This window comes from Acipenser ruthenus, chromosome 7 (genome assembly GCF_902713425.1).
Source record: "Acipenser ruthenus chromosome 7, fAciRut3.2 maternal haplotype, whole genome shotgun sequence".
NCBI classification, from domain to species: Eukaryota; Metazoa; Chordata; class Actinopteri; order Acipenseriformes; family Acipenseridae; genus Acipenser; species Acipenser ruthenus.
The window spans coordinates 41,853,108-41,870,713 of NC_081195.1; the positions used below are offsets into that span (position 1 = coordinate 41,853,108).

Consider the following 17,606-nt stretch of genomic DNA (forward strand, 5'->3'; position numbering starts at 1 on the left):
TGGGTACAAACAAGCACCGATCCGTGTGGTGGGTGGGGTTTGTTTTGACAGAACGGGGATATGCATAGCGGCAGGAGTGGAGACGATTCAGAGACGGTGGGAACTGGGAGACCTGCTGCTGTGTTTAATTTAATGCTAAAATTGTTCCTGGTACCAATTTTTTTTACCTATTACATTTGTATTTCTATAGTTTAGCCTTATATGCAATCTACTTTGTTAGAAGGCAGACCTTGTTGACAGTTGAGTTTTTCTTTACACCCAATGATGTTTTAAAAAGATTAAAATAGGAAAGAGTAACATCTGGGAAATTTGTATTATTATTATTTATTTCTTAGCAGACGCCCTTATCCAGGGCGATTTACAATCGTAAGCAAATACATTTCAAGTATTACAGTACAAGTAATAATACAATTAAGAGCAAGATAAATACAATGACTTTGGTTCAAGCAAGTACAAGTGTGACAAAATACAATTCAATAATACAGCAGATAACAGTGTCAGTGATAGTTACATCAGGATATGATTAAATACAAAATACTACAGATTAAACACTTGGCAGATTACAGTACTCTGAAGTACAGGATTAAATGCAGTAAAATAGGGGGCAGATAAGAGCAAATAAAGCGCATTTAAGGAAGAGTGATAAGTGACCCAGGGGAAAAACAGAGGAGTTCTACAGGTGTATTAACATCAGGCAACGCTGGTGAAATAGACTGGAAAGCTAGTAAAACATTAAGGCCTAAGCCTTGTGATAATGGCTTTTTTTCTTGTTTGATAGGGTTAATGTGCTATTAAGATGGGCAACTTGCTGGTTAAATAGCTGGAAATGTAAACAGCAATTTATGCAGTTCATTGCCCCTCAATCCAAATGTGGAATGTTTAGCCAAATTTCTAAACATTTTCCCTAGTTTTTGTTATATTGTGGCTGGTAAGCGGATTGTGTGTGAAACTCTTTTCTCCCTCGATTCTCGTTTTATTTAGACCTAAGGAAGTGCTTTTAAACTATAAGGCCTTTATAGAATCCATCACTTCACAAATATTTCCTGTAAACAAGACCCCTTGAAAATGTTTCACCGAATGTGCCAGAATGTCTGTGTTTTCTGTTGTTTTGTTTAGTCCAGTGGCCAATTTGTTTTGCACATCAGCTCATGTTTAGAGAAGTATAGGATAGTATGTGAATTTAATGCATTTTAATAAAGTAAGAAATTGAAATTGATATATTTTTTAAAATATTTTTTTGTATACTAAAGAACAGTGTTCAGTAACCAAACAATGAACCATTAGGTATTATATTCCACTCTCCAAAGAAAACCTTTTTTTTTCTAAGTGTGTAGAAAAGGTGAGAGAGGTTTGAGAGCACTTGCAAAACCCCCACTGTTAACAGAGGTTCACAGTATTTCCAACCAACACTGACAAATAACTTACAGTAATAGTGGGTTCAATTGAATGGCAGCACTAGCTTACATACTACAGTTACATGGCATGATTAGTGGCATGATGAGTCTCTGGAAGCATTGCAATGAGTGACCAGCACATAAAATGTGCTTGTAGACAACAGTGGAGGTGTTGAAAGGTGTGGATGATGCACCACCGTACAAGAAAAAGAAAGATGTTGCTGCAGATCTCAGCATTCCTGTGAACACGTTCTAATCCATTCATAAAAACTGGGACAGAATAATATAGGCCTATGAACTGCAAAATATGGATGCAAGTCATCAGTGTTTCCAGTTTGCTCAATACCCTGATGCTGAGGACCACTTGCTTTTGGGGTTTAGAAATGCCTATGATCAGAATGGGACATGCAGAATTTGTATTAACGCTAGTTAAATATGTATTGGTGCCCAGAACAGCATGTATTAATGTATGTGTAATGGCAAAAAACGTTCACTAGATGGAGCTCCTGTTTTATGTTTTTTTTTGTTTTTGTTTTTTAATTTTTACATGGAATTGGTTAAGTGGTGTGTTAAAACTATCCACAGGATATACAGTGTCAGTCAAAATGATGGAGTCCCCAACAGAATGACTGGGGGTGGAATATGCATTGCCCCTTTTATCCCACTCAGAATCCTTGCTCACTTAATATATGTGCAAAGGATTTTACTGATCAAGCCATCTCACAAGTGAGACCTGACAAGCTGATCCATTTTTAGGAAAACGACTACGGGTGGAGCTTTAATTGTCCGTTTTTTTTACACTGGCCCCTTGCTCAATAAACATCTCAGTATTCCTGAATATATAAATGTCCCACAGGACCTGTGGTACCAGGATATCAATGTACCAGTTTACTAAACCAATGCACAATGACGGTGTGGGACAATTGTTCTTAATTTCAGTCCCAAAACATGTTTCTGCAATTGGTAACTCTTTTTGACTGCCACCAGTGTGGTTGTAAAGTGTGTAGTTAATATTTACAGCGAATACTTAAAGCAATCACACATTCAGTAAGTATAATGCCTTACAGAAAATCCCAGTTTAGACTCTAATGATTAGAAATTAACATGAAATAAATGAAGACTGTAAATCTGATGATCTGTGACTGCTACATGCCTTATATATATATATATATATATATATATATATATATATATATATATATATATATATATATATATATATATAAGGAGTTTCGTGATGAGGTTTAAGGTCTAATAATTGATCTATCATTGAAAGCACACATAATATTACAGCTCCCCTAGTGGTTGGTCCTGCAAATACCTCAATAGATTTCCAGGCAAGAGTAATAAGAAGGTATTGACAACCATTTGCAGAGTACGAAAAAGATACGCCTTTCATGCTATTATTTTGTTAATCGGTTTATTGTGCCTTTTAATGCAACTGTGGTACCATTCAGTAAGGCGAAATTTATAAAGGGGTACTTGAGTTGAAACTTTCAGACACTTAGGGGTACAGGTTGAAGACGTTTTTTGTTTACAGTAGTGGTGCAGAATGACTTCTGCCAATTGTATTTAGTATACAGAAAAGTCATACAACTGCTACAATAAAGGACTATGTTGGGTATTAAAAAACATCATCAAATTTAGCCATAAATCTTCAAACAATGTATCCTAGGGTAAAAAGCTGTAAATACATGCATTTTCTACTAGAGGGCGTAGTAATCTCGTTATCTAATTGTATTTAATGCAGGCTGAAGACACATAAATGCATGTTGACTTTCCTAAGGGTAATATACGTAAAAATAATGTATAAATTATATTACAAGTAAAATCTGCAGGTTAATCTATTCACACGTTTAAACATTATTATTATTATTATTATTATTATTATTATTATTATTATTATTATTATTATTATTATTAATAATAATAATAATAATAATAATAATAATAATAATAATAATAATAATAATAATAATAATAATAATAATCAGTCATTTAGCAGACGCTTTAATCCAAAGCGACCTGCAGAGACTAGGGGATGAACTAAGCATCAACAACTGCTGCAGGGTCACTTACAATAGGACCTCGGTTTTACGTCTCATCCGAAGGTGCCTGTGTTAAGTCTTACAGTGTGTATTTGTGAGGGCAAAATACATACTGTAGTACATGGAAGATTATTATTTGTATCTTTATGCTGACATTTAGCTTTCTTACATTTACAGTGGTTATGTTTTCCATACGTTAACATATTTATTTATGGTGTGGAAGGACATTGTAATCCAATATTACAAACGTTAGTATTAAAACAAAGTTTAATTTTAATCTTATAATTGCAAAATCTACAATAGTACACATCTGGAGTTATGTTATGGCCAATTTGTTGTATTACAATGCTGGGTAAATATGAATGTCTAATAGTATCACACAGTGCTGCTTTGCCTTTGATTCTTTCTAAAGCACTCTAGTAGTGGCGGTGGCTATCGAGGGACAACGATCTATTCTTTATTGATGAAGTTCGGATCACATCGCAAGTCCCACCCATCGCTTATCAATGCGACTGGCTCTCCTTTTTTCCCTTAACACCCTTCCTCCTCCCTAAATGTGTGGTCACCAATCAGAGCGATCCTCTCGGCTCGTCAGTTTCCCTGCTTTCTACCAGTGCCAGTCCCAAAACGCTTCTCTTATCAAAGAAACACACCAAAAACTGCATTCAATCACAGCATTATCATGGGGACTGTTTGTTTTTCATGGCACTTTTGTTTGTTTTTCGCTTTCATTTATACTTGCGGTGTTAAGGCAAACGGTGGACCCACAGGTAAGATTAATTTTCTCACTCCCTTAAATACTATTTTAAAACAGTTTAAGATATTTATATTTTTTAACTGGGTCTGCTTATTTTCTTTCTTAAATTAAAAATATCTATTTTACGTTTTTATAAATTAACAATATAAAATATGTTTGTACATGTTATGTTGAATTGCAACATTTAATTATATATATATATATATATATATATATATATATATATATATATATATATATATATATATATATATATACATACACACACATACAGTATCGGTATTAACTTAAGTTAAATACATAGGTACCGGTGCTTAACAAGACTAAGGTCTTACTGGAATTATCAATATTTAAACAAATTGTTTTGTTTTGTTTTTTTCAGTTCTGTCATGGTTTATTTAACAGCACTTGAAAGTCAAAATGTTTGTTTATCTAAGTTCTTTAAAAAAAATGAAATAACACATATTTTTTCTGCAAATTAAGACAATAATGGAAACTTACGCATTTCATAATAAATAATAATAAAGTTTATTTTTTATTTTTTATTTCATAGTTGGTTTTAGAAATAGTCACAAATAAGAAAACCTATAGCAACACATTTACTGCAATGGCAGTGTTATTTCTGGTTTATTTATGCGTACTGTCCAGATTTTCTTTTAAGTATTTAGGACCCATAATTGAATACTATACTTATTAAGCAATGGAAGAACGAATGCAAAAAGAATCAGGGTTACTAGTGTTCCATACTTGCTTCACGTCAATGAGAATATTCAGCGTTGTTATGAAATTGTCCCTTCGCTCGTTTGGAGTTTTAATTCTCTAACCAGGGCAAACAACACAGCTGTCATTACTTTGAATTTATGAAAAAGGTGCTAGTAAATGAATCAAAATATGACAAGGCACTTTTTTTCTGCTTGGCTGAATCTTGTATCTGATCCGACAGAGCGCATCCTGAAACACCTAAACTACCCGATTCAGAGTTCCATACACATGAGCCACGGGAACAGACTTAAAAGGTCCAATATGCCGCTTTTTTGACGAGGGCAGGTTCTTTATTGGTCAACCTACAGTACTGTATAATATATAATATAATATAATATAATATAATATAATATAATATAATATAATATAATGTAATATACTATTACATCAACTCTTATGGAAGTATGGGAAAACGTTTCTGTAGAACACTGTTGAAAACAGATTATTTTACATGTAAACAGATTGGCTGAGACAATAGTATTAAAGTAAATACTCTAATAATACTTGCATTGGAATAATACAAATGTGAGGTTTAGTATTTGGGTTATTGCTTGTCATATTAGGTAAAATATTTTACAGAATTATATTACAATCTATGAAAATGGGTATTGTGAATTAATATAGGAGTTGTGGTTGTTAGATGTGCCCACCTTAATATATATATATATATATATATATATATATATATATATATATATATATATATATATATATATATATATATATATTCAAATCCCTCAATGATATACTGAAAAGAAACAAACTAGTAACAAAAACATGCTTTTCACATTTGTTTTCCAGAATATGTTCTAGTAATTTTCATAGACATCTTGCAAGAAATATGTACTTAAAAGAGAGAAATGTTAAATCCATTTCCTATACATTTTTTCCTTTAAAAACAGCATTGAGATAAAAAAATAACATAACCATTCACTTACAGTATGGTGTTCAAAGCCTGTAGTAGTGGGTTTGTTCACCAATAAATGTAAGATGTGATAGCAACTGCAATATTCTCTCTCAGACAAACCACAGATGTGACTGCTGCATTTCAATCCATTAGAAACCCATTCTCAGATGTCTTATTATCCGCGAGGCATCAGTCCACAGCCCAACAGAGTGTGTGTGACTGTCAGATTGAATGACATTTCTTTCATAAAACATGTCCCCAGCAGTGCTTAGACACATGTGAACACTTAATGAAATATGTCTCTTTTTAATATTTTAAACAAAACTTTAGACACATGCTTTTTTTTCTTCTATGTATGTGACACATGTTTTTCTCTCAGTTCCATGCTGCTATTAACAGGGTGCTGTATTATATATATGAAAGATATTAATACAGTTTAACATCTGCTTTGGAAGTGTTAAATATTTAGCCTTACTGGGCCCCACAGTCAATTATCTGGATACAGAAGCCTCTGACTCCCCTCATCCCTTTGTTGGAATAGTTCCTAAGTAAAGAAATAAAAATGAAAGATAATAATGAAATAAAAAATAAGAAGAGTAATTCAAAGCACATGGCCTTTCGTTATTCATTCTTCTGCACATAACTATTTGAAAGTATTATCTTTACTAGATCAAAGTCCCCCCCCCCCATAGAATTAATTTAAGCTGGTCACCTAAAAGTTACATTTTTGTTTCAAACAAATTATAGTAACAGCATAGCAGTGTAATGACAACTATTATATGAATAGCATTGGGAAAAAAAACGAGCTCAGATGGCAAAACGTCTTGATTATGTTTTGGTTTCTTTGTTCATTAGTTTTATCACTTTATTCACAAATCACATTTGAGATTCAAGATGAAGTCAAGAGAGAGAGAGAGAGAGAGAGAGAGAAATAATTAAAATTACAAGTTTGGATAGAATGCAACATCTTTGCTTCCATTCTGTAAAGATTAAAAAGTGAAAACTATAATAATGTTTGGAATGCCACTTACTTATGTGATTGCATAAGGAGTATACAGCAACACAGGGGATTTCATGGTTTAGTTGCTTATTCAGAAGTTTCATGGGTGGGTTCTTTTAACAGCTATGGCATCTGAGTGCAGCGATTCGGTTTGTGTGGTTAACTATGGCAACATGCTTGTTTTCAAAAAATAATGCTGTGTACAGAGAAACCTTGGTGTCTGCTTTACAGACTGATACAGTAATTCACCTTTCTTGCAAATTAGTAGATACACAGACAAGGATAAATGATTCAGTTTAATGAGGAAAAAAGTGTTTAGATTGAGAAGTACCCAATTATGTTATTAACAAAGTATCACTGCTGCTATGAGATACAATAGTATGGATATTGTTCCATACAAAAAAATGTTAATTCTGTCATATTTTTGTAAGAATGTCCCCATAATAAATGATGACACATTGTTTTATTTTTAAGTTTGTTTGTTAATGCATATAAACACAGTAGTATACATCAGTATTCACCAAACATATCTTAAAAGTTACCCTTCCAGCAAACCAGTTTTATATGTAATGTATTTATATATATATATATATATATATATATATATATATATATATATATATATATATATATATATATATATATGCCCTGTGGAATTGACTATTTATTAGCAGCATTACCGTGTGTTCATTTGTAATCCTATACGATGTCTTCGGGAACAGTGTCCTGATTGCACTGTAAGAGGTGTGGAATGGGTTCATCCAGTTTGCAGCCGTCCAGTTCTTTTCACTAAGACCTTTATGTGTCCTGCATTGCTGTCTTACTGGATGACTGAATTGACAATTGTTTGTAACTCATGCTTGATGCTTTTGCTTTAGATGCAGACGAATGTGCTGAGGCAACGGATGACTGTCACATTGATGCACTTTGCCAAAATACCCCCAAATCATTCAAATGTATCTGTAAACCAGGCTATAAGGGTGACGGGAAACAGTGTGAAGGTAAGCCCATTGACATGATTGTTTGCCTTGACTGAAGTTTCTGTAAACAGCCAAATTCCTCAAACAATTAATTGCGGATTTAACTAAGAAAATCTCGATGTTTCTTGGCAAGCGGCCCCTGCTGCTCCTACTAATTGTCTTTTTCTGAAATAGTCAGGAAAGTATCAAGCGTGAAGAGCACTAGCTCCTGTTAACAAGGCTGAGTGATTTCAACCCACAGGTAATACACAGGCAGCCTCAGTGTAGGGACCCAAGAACAAAGTTCCAGTACAGACAAAAGGAAACCGTAAAACTAAAATATGATATAATATGATCATTTAAAAATATATATATATTTCATAGTTTCAATATAAACAAAGGCTATTTTGATAATCATTTTGATTATGCTTCTGACATGTAGAAGTGCTGAACACTGTAATATTGTGTTGTATAATACAGTTTGGGATTTTATTCAGTAAAACTTGTGCAAGTCTATCACTGTCCATGCTTTGGAACTTCACACCCCTCGCTAATATTTATACAGAAGATTGAGATTAAAAACATATTTTATTAATGAGTAAAGCACATTAAAATATTTGAATACATCACCTCTGAATATAATATAAGCCCTTCACAAAGGTATATGGCTATATTCTGAAAGCTAGTTACTCCAAATCTCAATGGAAAAACACCACTTACAATTATTAAATGAATAAAGCTGTGGGAATGTTTACAACCCCCTAAATTCCAGGGTTGAGCTGCTTATTTTTGGTTTGGCAACTTTATTAGGTGTCTTTTTCCATTCTGAAAAAACGGAGTTAATCCCATTTTGGAGTTTTGAGAATCTTTTGAGAATTTTAAGGTTTGTTTCCTTGGTAATATAAACAGTAATACAAGTTGCTTTTGACAAGTGAATCATGACATGTTTTGTAAGCTTTTAAAATAAATGTAATTGTGTTTCAGTCAGCCACATTATGCACCATAGAAAGTGGAATGTGCAGTGAGTGATTTGTACTGCAAACTTTGTCACAGAATTTGTCATCAACAATTGCATGATGCTAGCTAATTGTGTCCTTTGTAGACAGAAGTATCTATTGCAGAATAAATGTCTATAATGGAATGAATGGGCAAGGGCACCACTGGGTGTGCAAACTTCTTATTAGCAACTCCTTTGTTTCTAATTAACTGTTTAGAATCCTGTGCTTTCATCTGAGTAAAAAAAGAAAAAAAACAACCACACAGAGTTTTGTTTACTTTGTTTTGAAAATAACTGTGTGCTGTAAAAGCTATTTAAATAAAATGATATGACTTTTAAGTGAGATAAAATGGGTTGAATGTGAGTTTTTAAAAACAGAATTGTTAAAAATGTCAAACTGTTTGATGGTCTCAATTTGGCCCTCAGTGGACTGAATCACAAAACCACGTCACAATTAACACAACTAAAAAACGTGCAGAGCTGAATGGGGAAGCTCTCATGGTGCCTGTCCCCACTGCGTCTCACAAGCACTAAATAATACACAAGCACCAAAACATTTTTTTTTTTAATAAGCTATTTTATTCACCTGGGTCTTATACATGTTGTTTCAGCTCTCATTCTAGATACAGAACAATCAGATAAAGCAATTGCATAATTAATATTACTGTGTTTTGTCATGTTATGTAATTTTTCCCAGATGAAGGCTTTCATGCATTTATATTATTGTCAGGCAGCTTTTCTTCTGTTTATAAACATCTCTTATTATTCTGTGAAAACTCCCTTTTCTTAGACAGTTTCAAATGACAGTATATTGGAATTAAATGTTCCTCAAAGGGATGTCTACATTACTGTGGAGAGGTCACAATTTGCATATTTGCTGTGCTCAAAAAATTGTTGTTTCCCAAAAAGAAAAAATTGCAGGTCAGTATTTCTGTCTTAGGAACCAAAATACAGCCTATAGGTGAACTTTGAGACACAGTATTGCTTCAGCAGCTTGGGTGCACATATAGATCCAGTAAATCTTTTTTTATTCAATGCTCATTTGTTGTCTGTATGTTAGTTGGGGGTGGGGGATAAATGCGTGTATATTTATGTTATGCACTATAGCCAAATGGCTCTGAAAAATAAAAACCTAATTGTGGTTTTGAGATCCGATCGATTAAACTGTTATTCATGTAGAGGCGAGGTCTGTTGAAAATAACTGCCCATATGCAAGCAGGACATTTCTGTGGACGGAGTATAAACAATTACCTCTCATGCTTCTCAAATATATTTATTATGATTAATGTCCCAGTGTTAAAAAGTCTGTTTCTGAGGAGGTCAAGAGTTTACCTCAGTCGACTGGATGTGCCAATTTACTTTTGAAACTCTTGATTTGTACAAATCCTGTGGGTTGCTTAACTCTGTTCCCCAGTGCTTGAATGTTTATTTAGCAATCTTCAAAAATTTGACTTCAAAATGACAATTGACATTTAAAAAGCTGATTTCCATGATTGCAATTTCCTACATGGAGTTGCAGTTCAACAAAAGTTGGATGTATTGTTATGCTTTTGTAGTTGAGTAAACACCTAAACATCATCTTGTATGGAGTTTTTATACAGTGCTAGATAGACCTTGTGGTTGCTTTGAGGTGCTTCTCTCTGTCTTCTAAACTATGACAGATGGCACAGTTTTTATTAAGTTTGTTCTCAGATCAGGATATAATGATGTGTAAAGGTATAACAAATTGTGAAATAAACTGACCAGCAAACTAGCACACCAGGTAATTATGTCCTGTCCATTTATTTATTTTATTTCATTTATATAGCACCTTACATCATAGACCCCAAGGTGCTTTACAAAAAACATAATACACACAGCATAATAAAACATTAAAATAGCATAAAAAAGATTATAATAAAAAGTAAATACATTTCCAATCATGTATATTTAAAAAAAAACCAAAAAAAAAAACCAGTAATAATAAAAAGGCCTGTGTATATAAATAAGTCTTTAATCTTGACTTAAAAACAGCAAGACTCCTAGCTTCTCTGACAAAAAAAGGCAGAGCGTTCCATAATGTAGGCGCCTTATAAGAAAAGTCCCTTCCTCCCATACTATTTGTATTTCTTGGAATAACCACGAGCCCTGCATCCTGAGATCTAAGATTCCACTTAGGAATGTATGGGATCAACAGCTCTTGTAAATAACGGGCTGCTAATCCATTAAGGGCTTTATAAGTTAGAAATAAAATCTGAAAATCAATTCGAAACTGCACAGGAAGCTAGTGTAAGGAGGCCAAGACAGGAGTAATATGTTTACCTTTTCTGGTTTTAGTTAGAATTCTTGCAGCAGCATTCTGAATAAGCTGCAAGTGAGACACCAAATACTTTGGAATCCCAGAAAAAAAGTGCATTACAATAGTTGATTCTCGATGAAACAAAGGCATGCATTAGCCTCTCAGCATCAGGTACAGAAATAATAGAACGAAGTTTAGCTATATTTCTCAAATGATGAAAAGATGCTGTATAATTTTCCTAATGAAAACAACAGGGGACCTAAAACAGAACCCCGAGGAACACCACAGACAACCTCTGACAAATCAGACTTCATCTCCCCGACAGAAACGTACTGAAACCTATCGGAAAGATAAGACCTAAACCAAGAATGGACACCGCCTGCCAAACCCACTAAACTCCCAAGCCGATTTAATAGAATGGAATGGTTCACGGTGTCAAAGACAGCGCTAAGATCAAGAAGAGTTAAAATTGAAGGAAAGCCAGAGTCGGAGCTTATCAAAAGATCATTTACTACCCTAAAAAGAGCCGTCTCAGTGCTATGTGCAGATCGAAATCCAGACTGAAATTTCTCAAATAAAGCATTACAAGCTAAAAATTTGAGTAATTTATTGGCAACAACTTTCTCCAAGACCTTGGCTAAAATTGGAAGATTGAAAATTGGCCTATAGTTGTTAATAACTGTAGGATCCAAATAACTTTTTTTTAAGCAGGGTTTTAACCACTGCAACCTTAAGTGCAGAGGGAACTATACCAAATGAATGTGATTCATTTATAATTGTTAAAATGCTTATATTAGCAACACTAAATACATATTTTAATAGTTTAGTAGAAATAGGATCAAGGGCACAAGTGGTTGGTCTCATATGCCTATATTAAGTGAGAGAAAATAACTACTATTTCTTAAATCAATGGGGTTTGTATGAGGCTTGGGAACTACATTGATGTTTTTCTATTGTACGTGCAGTGTGTGCATGGGCAGTGTTGTGTGACCTGCAACATCATTCTCTTCTAAGAAATGTCAGGAAATGACCCTGCCTCTGGCAATCAATAGCTGTAACCCAGGTGATGCACCAGTTGTGATGACCAGTTGTTTCTTGTTTTTTTCTGTTCTAAATCTCTCTGATATTAGAGATAAAAACATATTCTCTGGTAATGATTCATTTTATTTTGAGGGAATGTGAACTTTTTTTTTTTTTCAGTCATAAAGAACATACAAATGATTAATATGTTTTTTGTTTATTAATTTATTGGGACATTTTAAAGACTGAGTCTGTATTTTAACATGAGCACAGCTCAGCACAATCTCTCTTTCTGGCATGGCAGGTATTCATAAGTGGATGGCAGTTTCATGTCTTGGAAAAGAAAATAATCAATGCTTTGTTACTTGTCATTAGTAAAATGTGGTGCAGCAGTGCATTCATTTGAATGTGTTTGCAGCAAGATTCCATGCAATTCATTTAAAAAATAGAATACTGAAGATCAGGGCCACGAGAACTATGGCAGCTGGGGGTGCAATGATGAATTCTTCTAGGTTTGTGAATCATTGAGCTGTGTGTGCAGTGCACTGCACCTTTTTACATTGCTTTTAGAACACAAACGATAATAGACCTATCAGAGCTGACTGTCACAACAGGGGCAGAATATTTCGTAAATCACATGGTTGCAATCTGGCGAGAGTCGTGGAACGCATTAGACACAAGTGTATATAGTAGAACGGTTATTGAAAATTGTCTCACAAAAGAATATCAGTGTGACAGGATGGCTGAGGGTTATTGACACTCAGAGACAGTACCTGTGGTTTTAAGTGCTGGGGCACGCATTTATTAAACAAAGTAAACAAAAAAAAAAAAACACTGCTTACAGAGCAAAAGTAAAAAGGTCAAACAAAACAAGTCACGAACGCAACCAACAAAAACACAGGAACAAAGTAACTGGCACAAGGGCCAAAATAAAAGGTTAATAACAAAACAATAATAAATAGCAACAGTGCTGTCAGGTTGGGCATTCGCCTTCGCTGACTACCCCAGAATAACACACAGTTTAACCCACAGGATACACTCACCCAAACACCAATTTCAAACAAATGATTTTTCTTCTCCTTAAATACCATGTAGCTGGAGCCTAATTAACCATTAATCATTCAATTAAGGCTCCAGCCACATTCTCACATGTTTTATGGCAGGGATCGGAATTAACCCCACCCCTGCCAACCACCACCACCAACAGACAAACCACACTATTTACAATCAGATTTTATGTAAATTCTTCACCAGCACCACCTGTTAAAATGAGCTTGTCACAGATGTGCTAACTGGGGGTGCTGCTTTGTGTATCAATACTAAAAAGACAGTGACATTCTGGACGCACTAGATGTACATTCACGCATTAAACAAAATCATCACCATGACACCAGAGTGCCTACGATGACAACGACTACTGTAAATAAAATACAACTGTTCAACCTGTTTTTACAAGTAAACAAGACATTTCTAAATTGTAGTACTTAAGTGGATCTTCGCATTACACGATTTGTTTGCTCTAAACACTTTTCATGGTAAGCATGACTTCCATCATATACAGGGGTTACATTTTTGTTCAATGGCTTCAGCACCCCCCCCCCCCCCACTATGAATAATGTTCCATTGCCACTGCTGAAGATAACTAAGATAAGGATTTTTCCATTCGTTTTGTGCTTTTGTCAGAGAACAACCCATAACTGCAAAGAAACCTTCGTTATTTAGCAAAATATCAGACCATAGGAAATGAAATTGTACAAACGCAGAAGCACTAGCTGCTAAAGCTTCCCAAAAGCATTTCATTTTAAGATCTTCATTATTTGCCAAAACACCACATGCAAGGAAATGAAAACATTGTAAAAATGCAGGTGCAAGCTACCGAGGTTGACCAAAAACATTTAAATTAATATTCAAGAATATTCAACCTGGAAGGAAATGTGCTTTTGGATGCCATCTGTGTTTTACTGGGATTTGCACATGAAAGCAGAAGACTCTATTGAATGTGTTAAGGATTAAATACATGTGTCGCTTGTTGATAAAAAAAGAAAATGTTGTTTGATTAAAAGGTTTGTTTCTTCTGGTGTGGTTCTTCTGGCTGAACATTGAGAAACCTGGTGACATTTTTAATTAAATATTACGTGGGATCTGGACTCTGCAGTAGCCTAAAGCAATATTTCTGTTGGCTCCATTAGAAGAGAATGGGACACATCACATCATTAACACAGAACTTAACACAGTTGTTTGCATTTGGCAGTTTCTGGTAAGTAAAGGGACACTAGTCTGAATAAGCATTAGTATTAAACTACCCCCTTATGTAGCCCCCCTTGAGTCCCCACAACTTCCTTTGACCAGGAACACATTTTCAGGTTGATTGAGTGATAAGCTATTTTCTGTAAGTGTGCCTATAAAAGTGTATTAATGCACTTATTAATTCATTAGTTAACTACACACTGTAAATAAAAGTTCCTACAAATACAATACTTTGATTATGTTTTTAATTATGGCACTGCTCTCCTTTTTGAAGCTTTTAAAAAATGACAAAAACCAAAAACTATGATACGTGCAACTATTTAATGCTAATACTGCAAAAAAAAGTGCCATAAAACAGTTGTTGTCTTCATCAAATATGTTGTTTGTTTTGTTATGTAAGAGGTAAACAACGATAAGTGTTGAATCAATAAAAACAATCCTCTCCTTTCGAGTGCCGTTAGACATGAGAGACACTGGATTATTTTCTTACCGATTCAACTCTTGGAGTTGTCTTCCTAATTGATACTTGTTTGATAATGAGATTCAAATTGATTGTTAATTTGGTGATTGGGTTTGGTTTTTGCTCCTTTGTGACACTAGTTCAAACAGTTAAAATGTTTGACTCTCATATTGTGGGAATGTTGTCATGAGTTCCTCAGAGTTTGAGTTTGAAATCCCACTTACACAGAGAAAAGTGTCTGTTGTAAGTGAAGATTGTAGCGAGGACTATGTTTTAGATGTAGAACATGAAAGTGGCATTAGAAAAATAAAAATGCAAAAAAAAACAAAGGAATGTAAACCAGCAACAGAAAGTAAAGTTATTGATCGTTTTGGCAAAACTGAAACAGATGAAGACCTAAATATCATTGCCAGCAACTGGTTTTCGAGAAGTACTTGTTTGAACAGTGTTTAAATGAAAGCTCAATTTACATCCAATTGTAATTGATGAAGATTTACTAAGCAATGATGAAAATGCTGTTGTTCCTGAATCTGATCCAGAAGAAATTAGAATGGGGAATGTTTATGTGGAAGTGATTATTTTTTTTTTACATTATGTTAGTGTATAATTATTTTTTCATTAACAATATGAAATACGAGACTGAAATCGCAAGCCCTTTTCTAGGTGTTACATTTGAAAGGTGTAATACTATAATTAACTAATTGTTGAAATGATTGTTGCGTAATAACATGTTTTTCGCTTTTCTTTTGAATTATTCTGACTGTGGCTTTGTTGACGAAATAACAGTTTTCAGTGGATTTCTAGCACAAACTGTGGCTTCATTAATCAACAGTATATCTGCCCCACACTCCCCTTCTCTTCAAAGCCACACGGCCACTTTTAGTTAGAAAATGTGTAGAATTCATAAATTAAAAGATCAAAGGGCGACTTTACAGAAATGTTTTAATTGGTACTATAAGGATAGCATAGCCATAATTAAAATGTAATCCTAGGGGTCTAAGTACATTTTTTTGAAAAAAAATCTGATTGACCTTTGTAGCTGTGGGTTTGCAAACCTTGGTACCCAAAAGTATATTTCTGTTAAGAGTGTTGCATCACACTTGCTAACATATACACATTAAAATGCTTCACACTTCACTACCAATACAGTACTAAAACATCACATGGCAACACATTAACAGTAATACAGATGGCGTATCAAATTATTTATTTCTAAAACAATGTGATTTATAATTTTCTTATTATAATATATTTGTGTTAGCCTCTAGACATGTTGAGAGTGGTTCTACCTACTAGTTCTGCTAAAGGACCATGTTAAAACAAAGAATGTATAAGGAACCACTCTCAACATGACAAGGTAGGCTGTAATGACACATAGACATGATGCACCAACATCTTACAAAGAATTCAAAGTTAGATGATGTATTCTAATTGAGTGTGCATTCTTTAAGTGAGAATTGAGCATGCATTCTTCAAGTGAGAATTTCTTATACTGTTCCTATCTTGAGCTCTTACCATTATTTGACTTTAAATTATCCAAATTATCATCTCAAATTGGTGCACATAAAATAGGCAATTAAATGGCAGGGGCTACAAGGTAAAACAAGCGGTAACATGAGCAAATGTGTGTAATTTGGGTGAATAGATGTTAAACTAAACATTTCCACTAAAATTAAAAGGGGATAAGTTTGTCGGAAGTGGCAGGGATTTAGAAGTAGCGTTTATATACTACTGTCACATGTCATAACAGCCTTCAGTAACAGCTTATGATCAGGAAGTCGCTCTGCTTGAGTCCCTACGGACATCACAGCAGCTTAACTAAGATGGGCATTGAACTACTCAGCACTCCCCAGGTGCCTGGTTTAATGTTACCTGCAGTGTAAGAAACTAGTTGCCAATTTGTTCTAATTGCAGTTCAGAAGGTGCCAATTAGAGCAGGCCCATGCTAAAACCTTCATCCTTTTTTTTAAACATACATTAAAAGCCTGGCACTGCCTCTGAATACCATTTACTGCCTACAATAGGAATGTGGTTTATTGATACAGCACAAGTAGTCTATTTTAAACCCTTTCCATCCTTGGAAGCAGTAACAAGATAACCCTCCAGCACTGTGGTTGGTTGGTTGTCAACTAATATGTTCATATTGAAATCCACCAAAGAGCTGCTTATTTATATTTCTTCAATGGGGTTATAGCTAATGAAATAATTCCATGAATCCATAAATCTTACCTATTGTGCGCTTGAATTTGCTATACAGGTCTCACATCTGAAATGAAAGCATGTTATAGCAAAATTTATTTTCACATCATTATTATGCAGGTAAAGCTTTGTTTACTTTCATGTAATTTCCTTTCCTGTCATTTACCAACCAGCTGGTTCCACTGTTGACCACAAACACACTATGGAGGTGAAATAACAGGCTGAAATTAAGACAGTCAAAATTATAGCCTTACCTTAGTATGGTCTTTCAAAACTGCACATGTGAGATCTACATATACATAGTGAATGTAGGTGATATACAGGTAATTATCCTTGAAACTTGGTATTACAATTATACTATGCTGTACATACAACTTTCCCTGTTAATGTTTGTGGTTGACAGAATTTAAGATCTTATATGAAAAAATGAATCTTTTTTTAAATAACTTCAGCTCCATCTTGATATTCAGTAAAAGTGTTCTTAGACCTCATCTTTCAACACACCGTTGACTGTATCTAATGTATTCTACCTAATGATACATTCATGATACCATACTGTATCTGTTAAAACATTCTTA

The 17,606-nt window shown here is 34.2% G+C and overlaps 1 protein-coding gene across 4 annotated transcripts in view; it reads left to right on the top strand.

Annotated features, from left to right (window-relative positions):
- Window positions 1-4,043: 4,043 nt before the first annotated feature.
- LOC117415194 (signal peptide, CUB and EGF-like domain-containing protein 1) overlaps window positions 4,044-17,606 on the top strand; it is a 132,883-nt gene continuing 119,320 nt past the window's right edge. For all 4 annotated transcript variants that reach the window (XM_034025220.3, XM_059026965.1, XM_034025222.3 and 1 more), the window contains exons 1-2: window positions 4,044-4,212; window positions 7,747-7,869. In XM_034025220.3, the coding sequence (XP_033881111.1) occupies window positions 4,125-4,212; window positions 7,747-7,869 (211 nt within the window). In that variant the 5' untranslated portion in view covers window positions 4,044-4,124. The remainder of the gene's footprint in view (window positions 4,213-7,746; window positions 7,870-17,606) is intronic.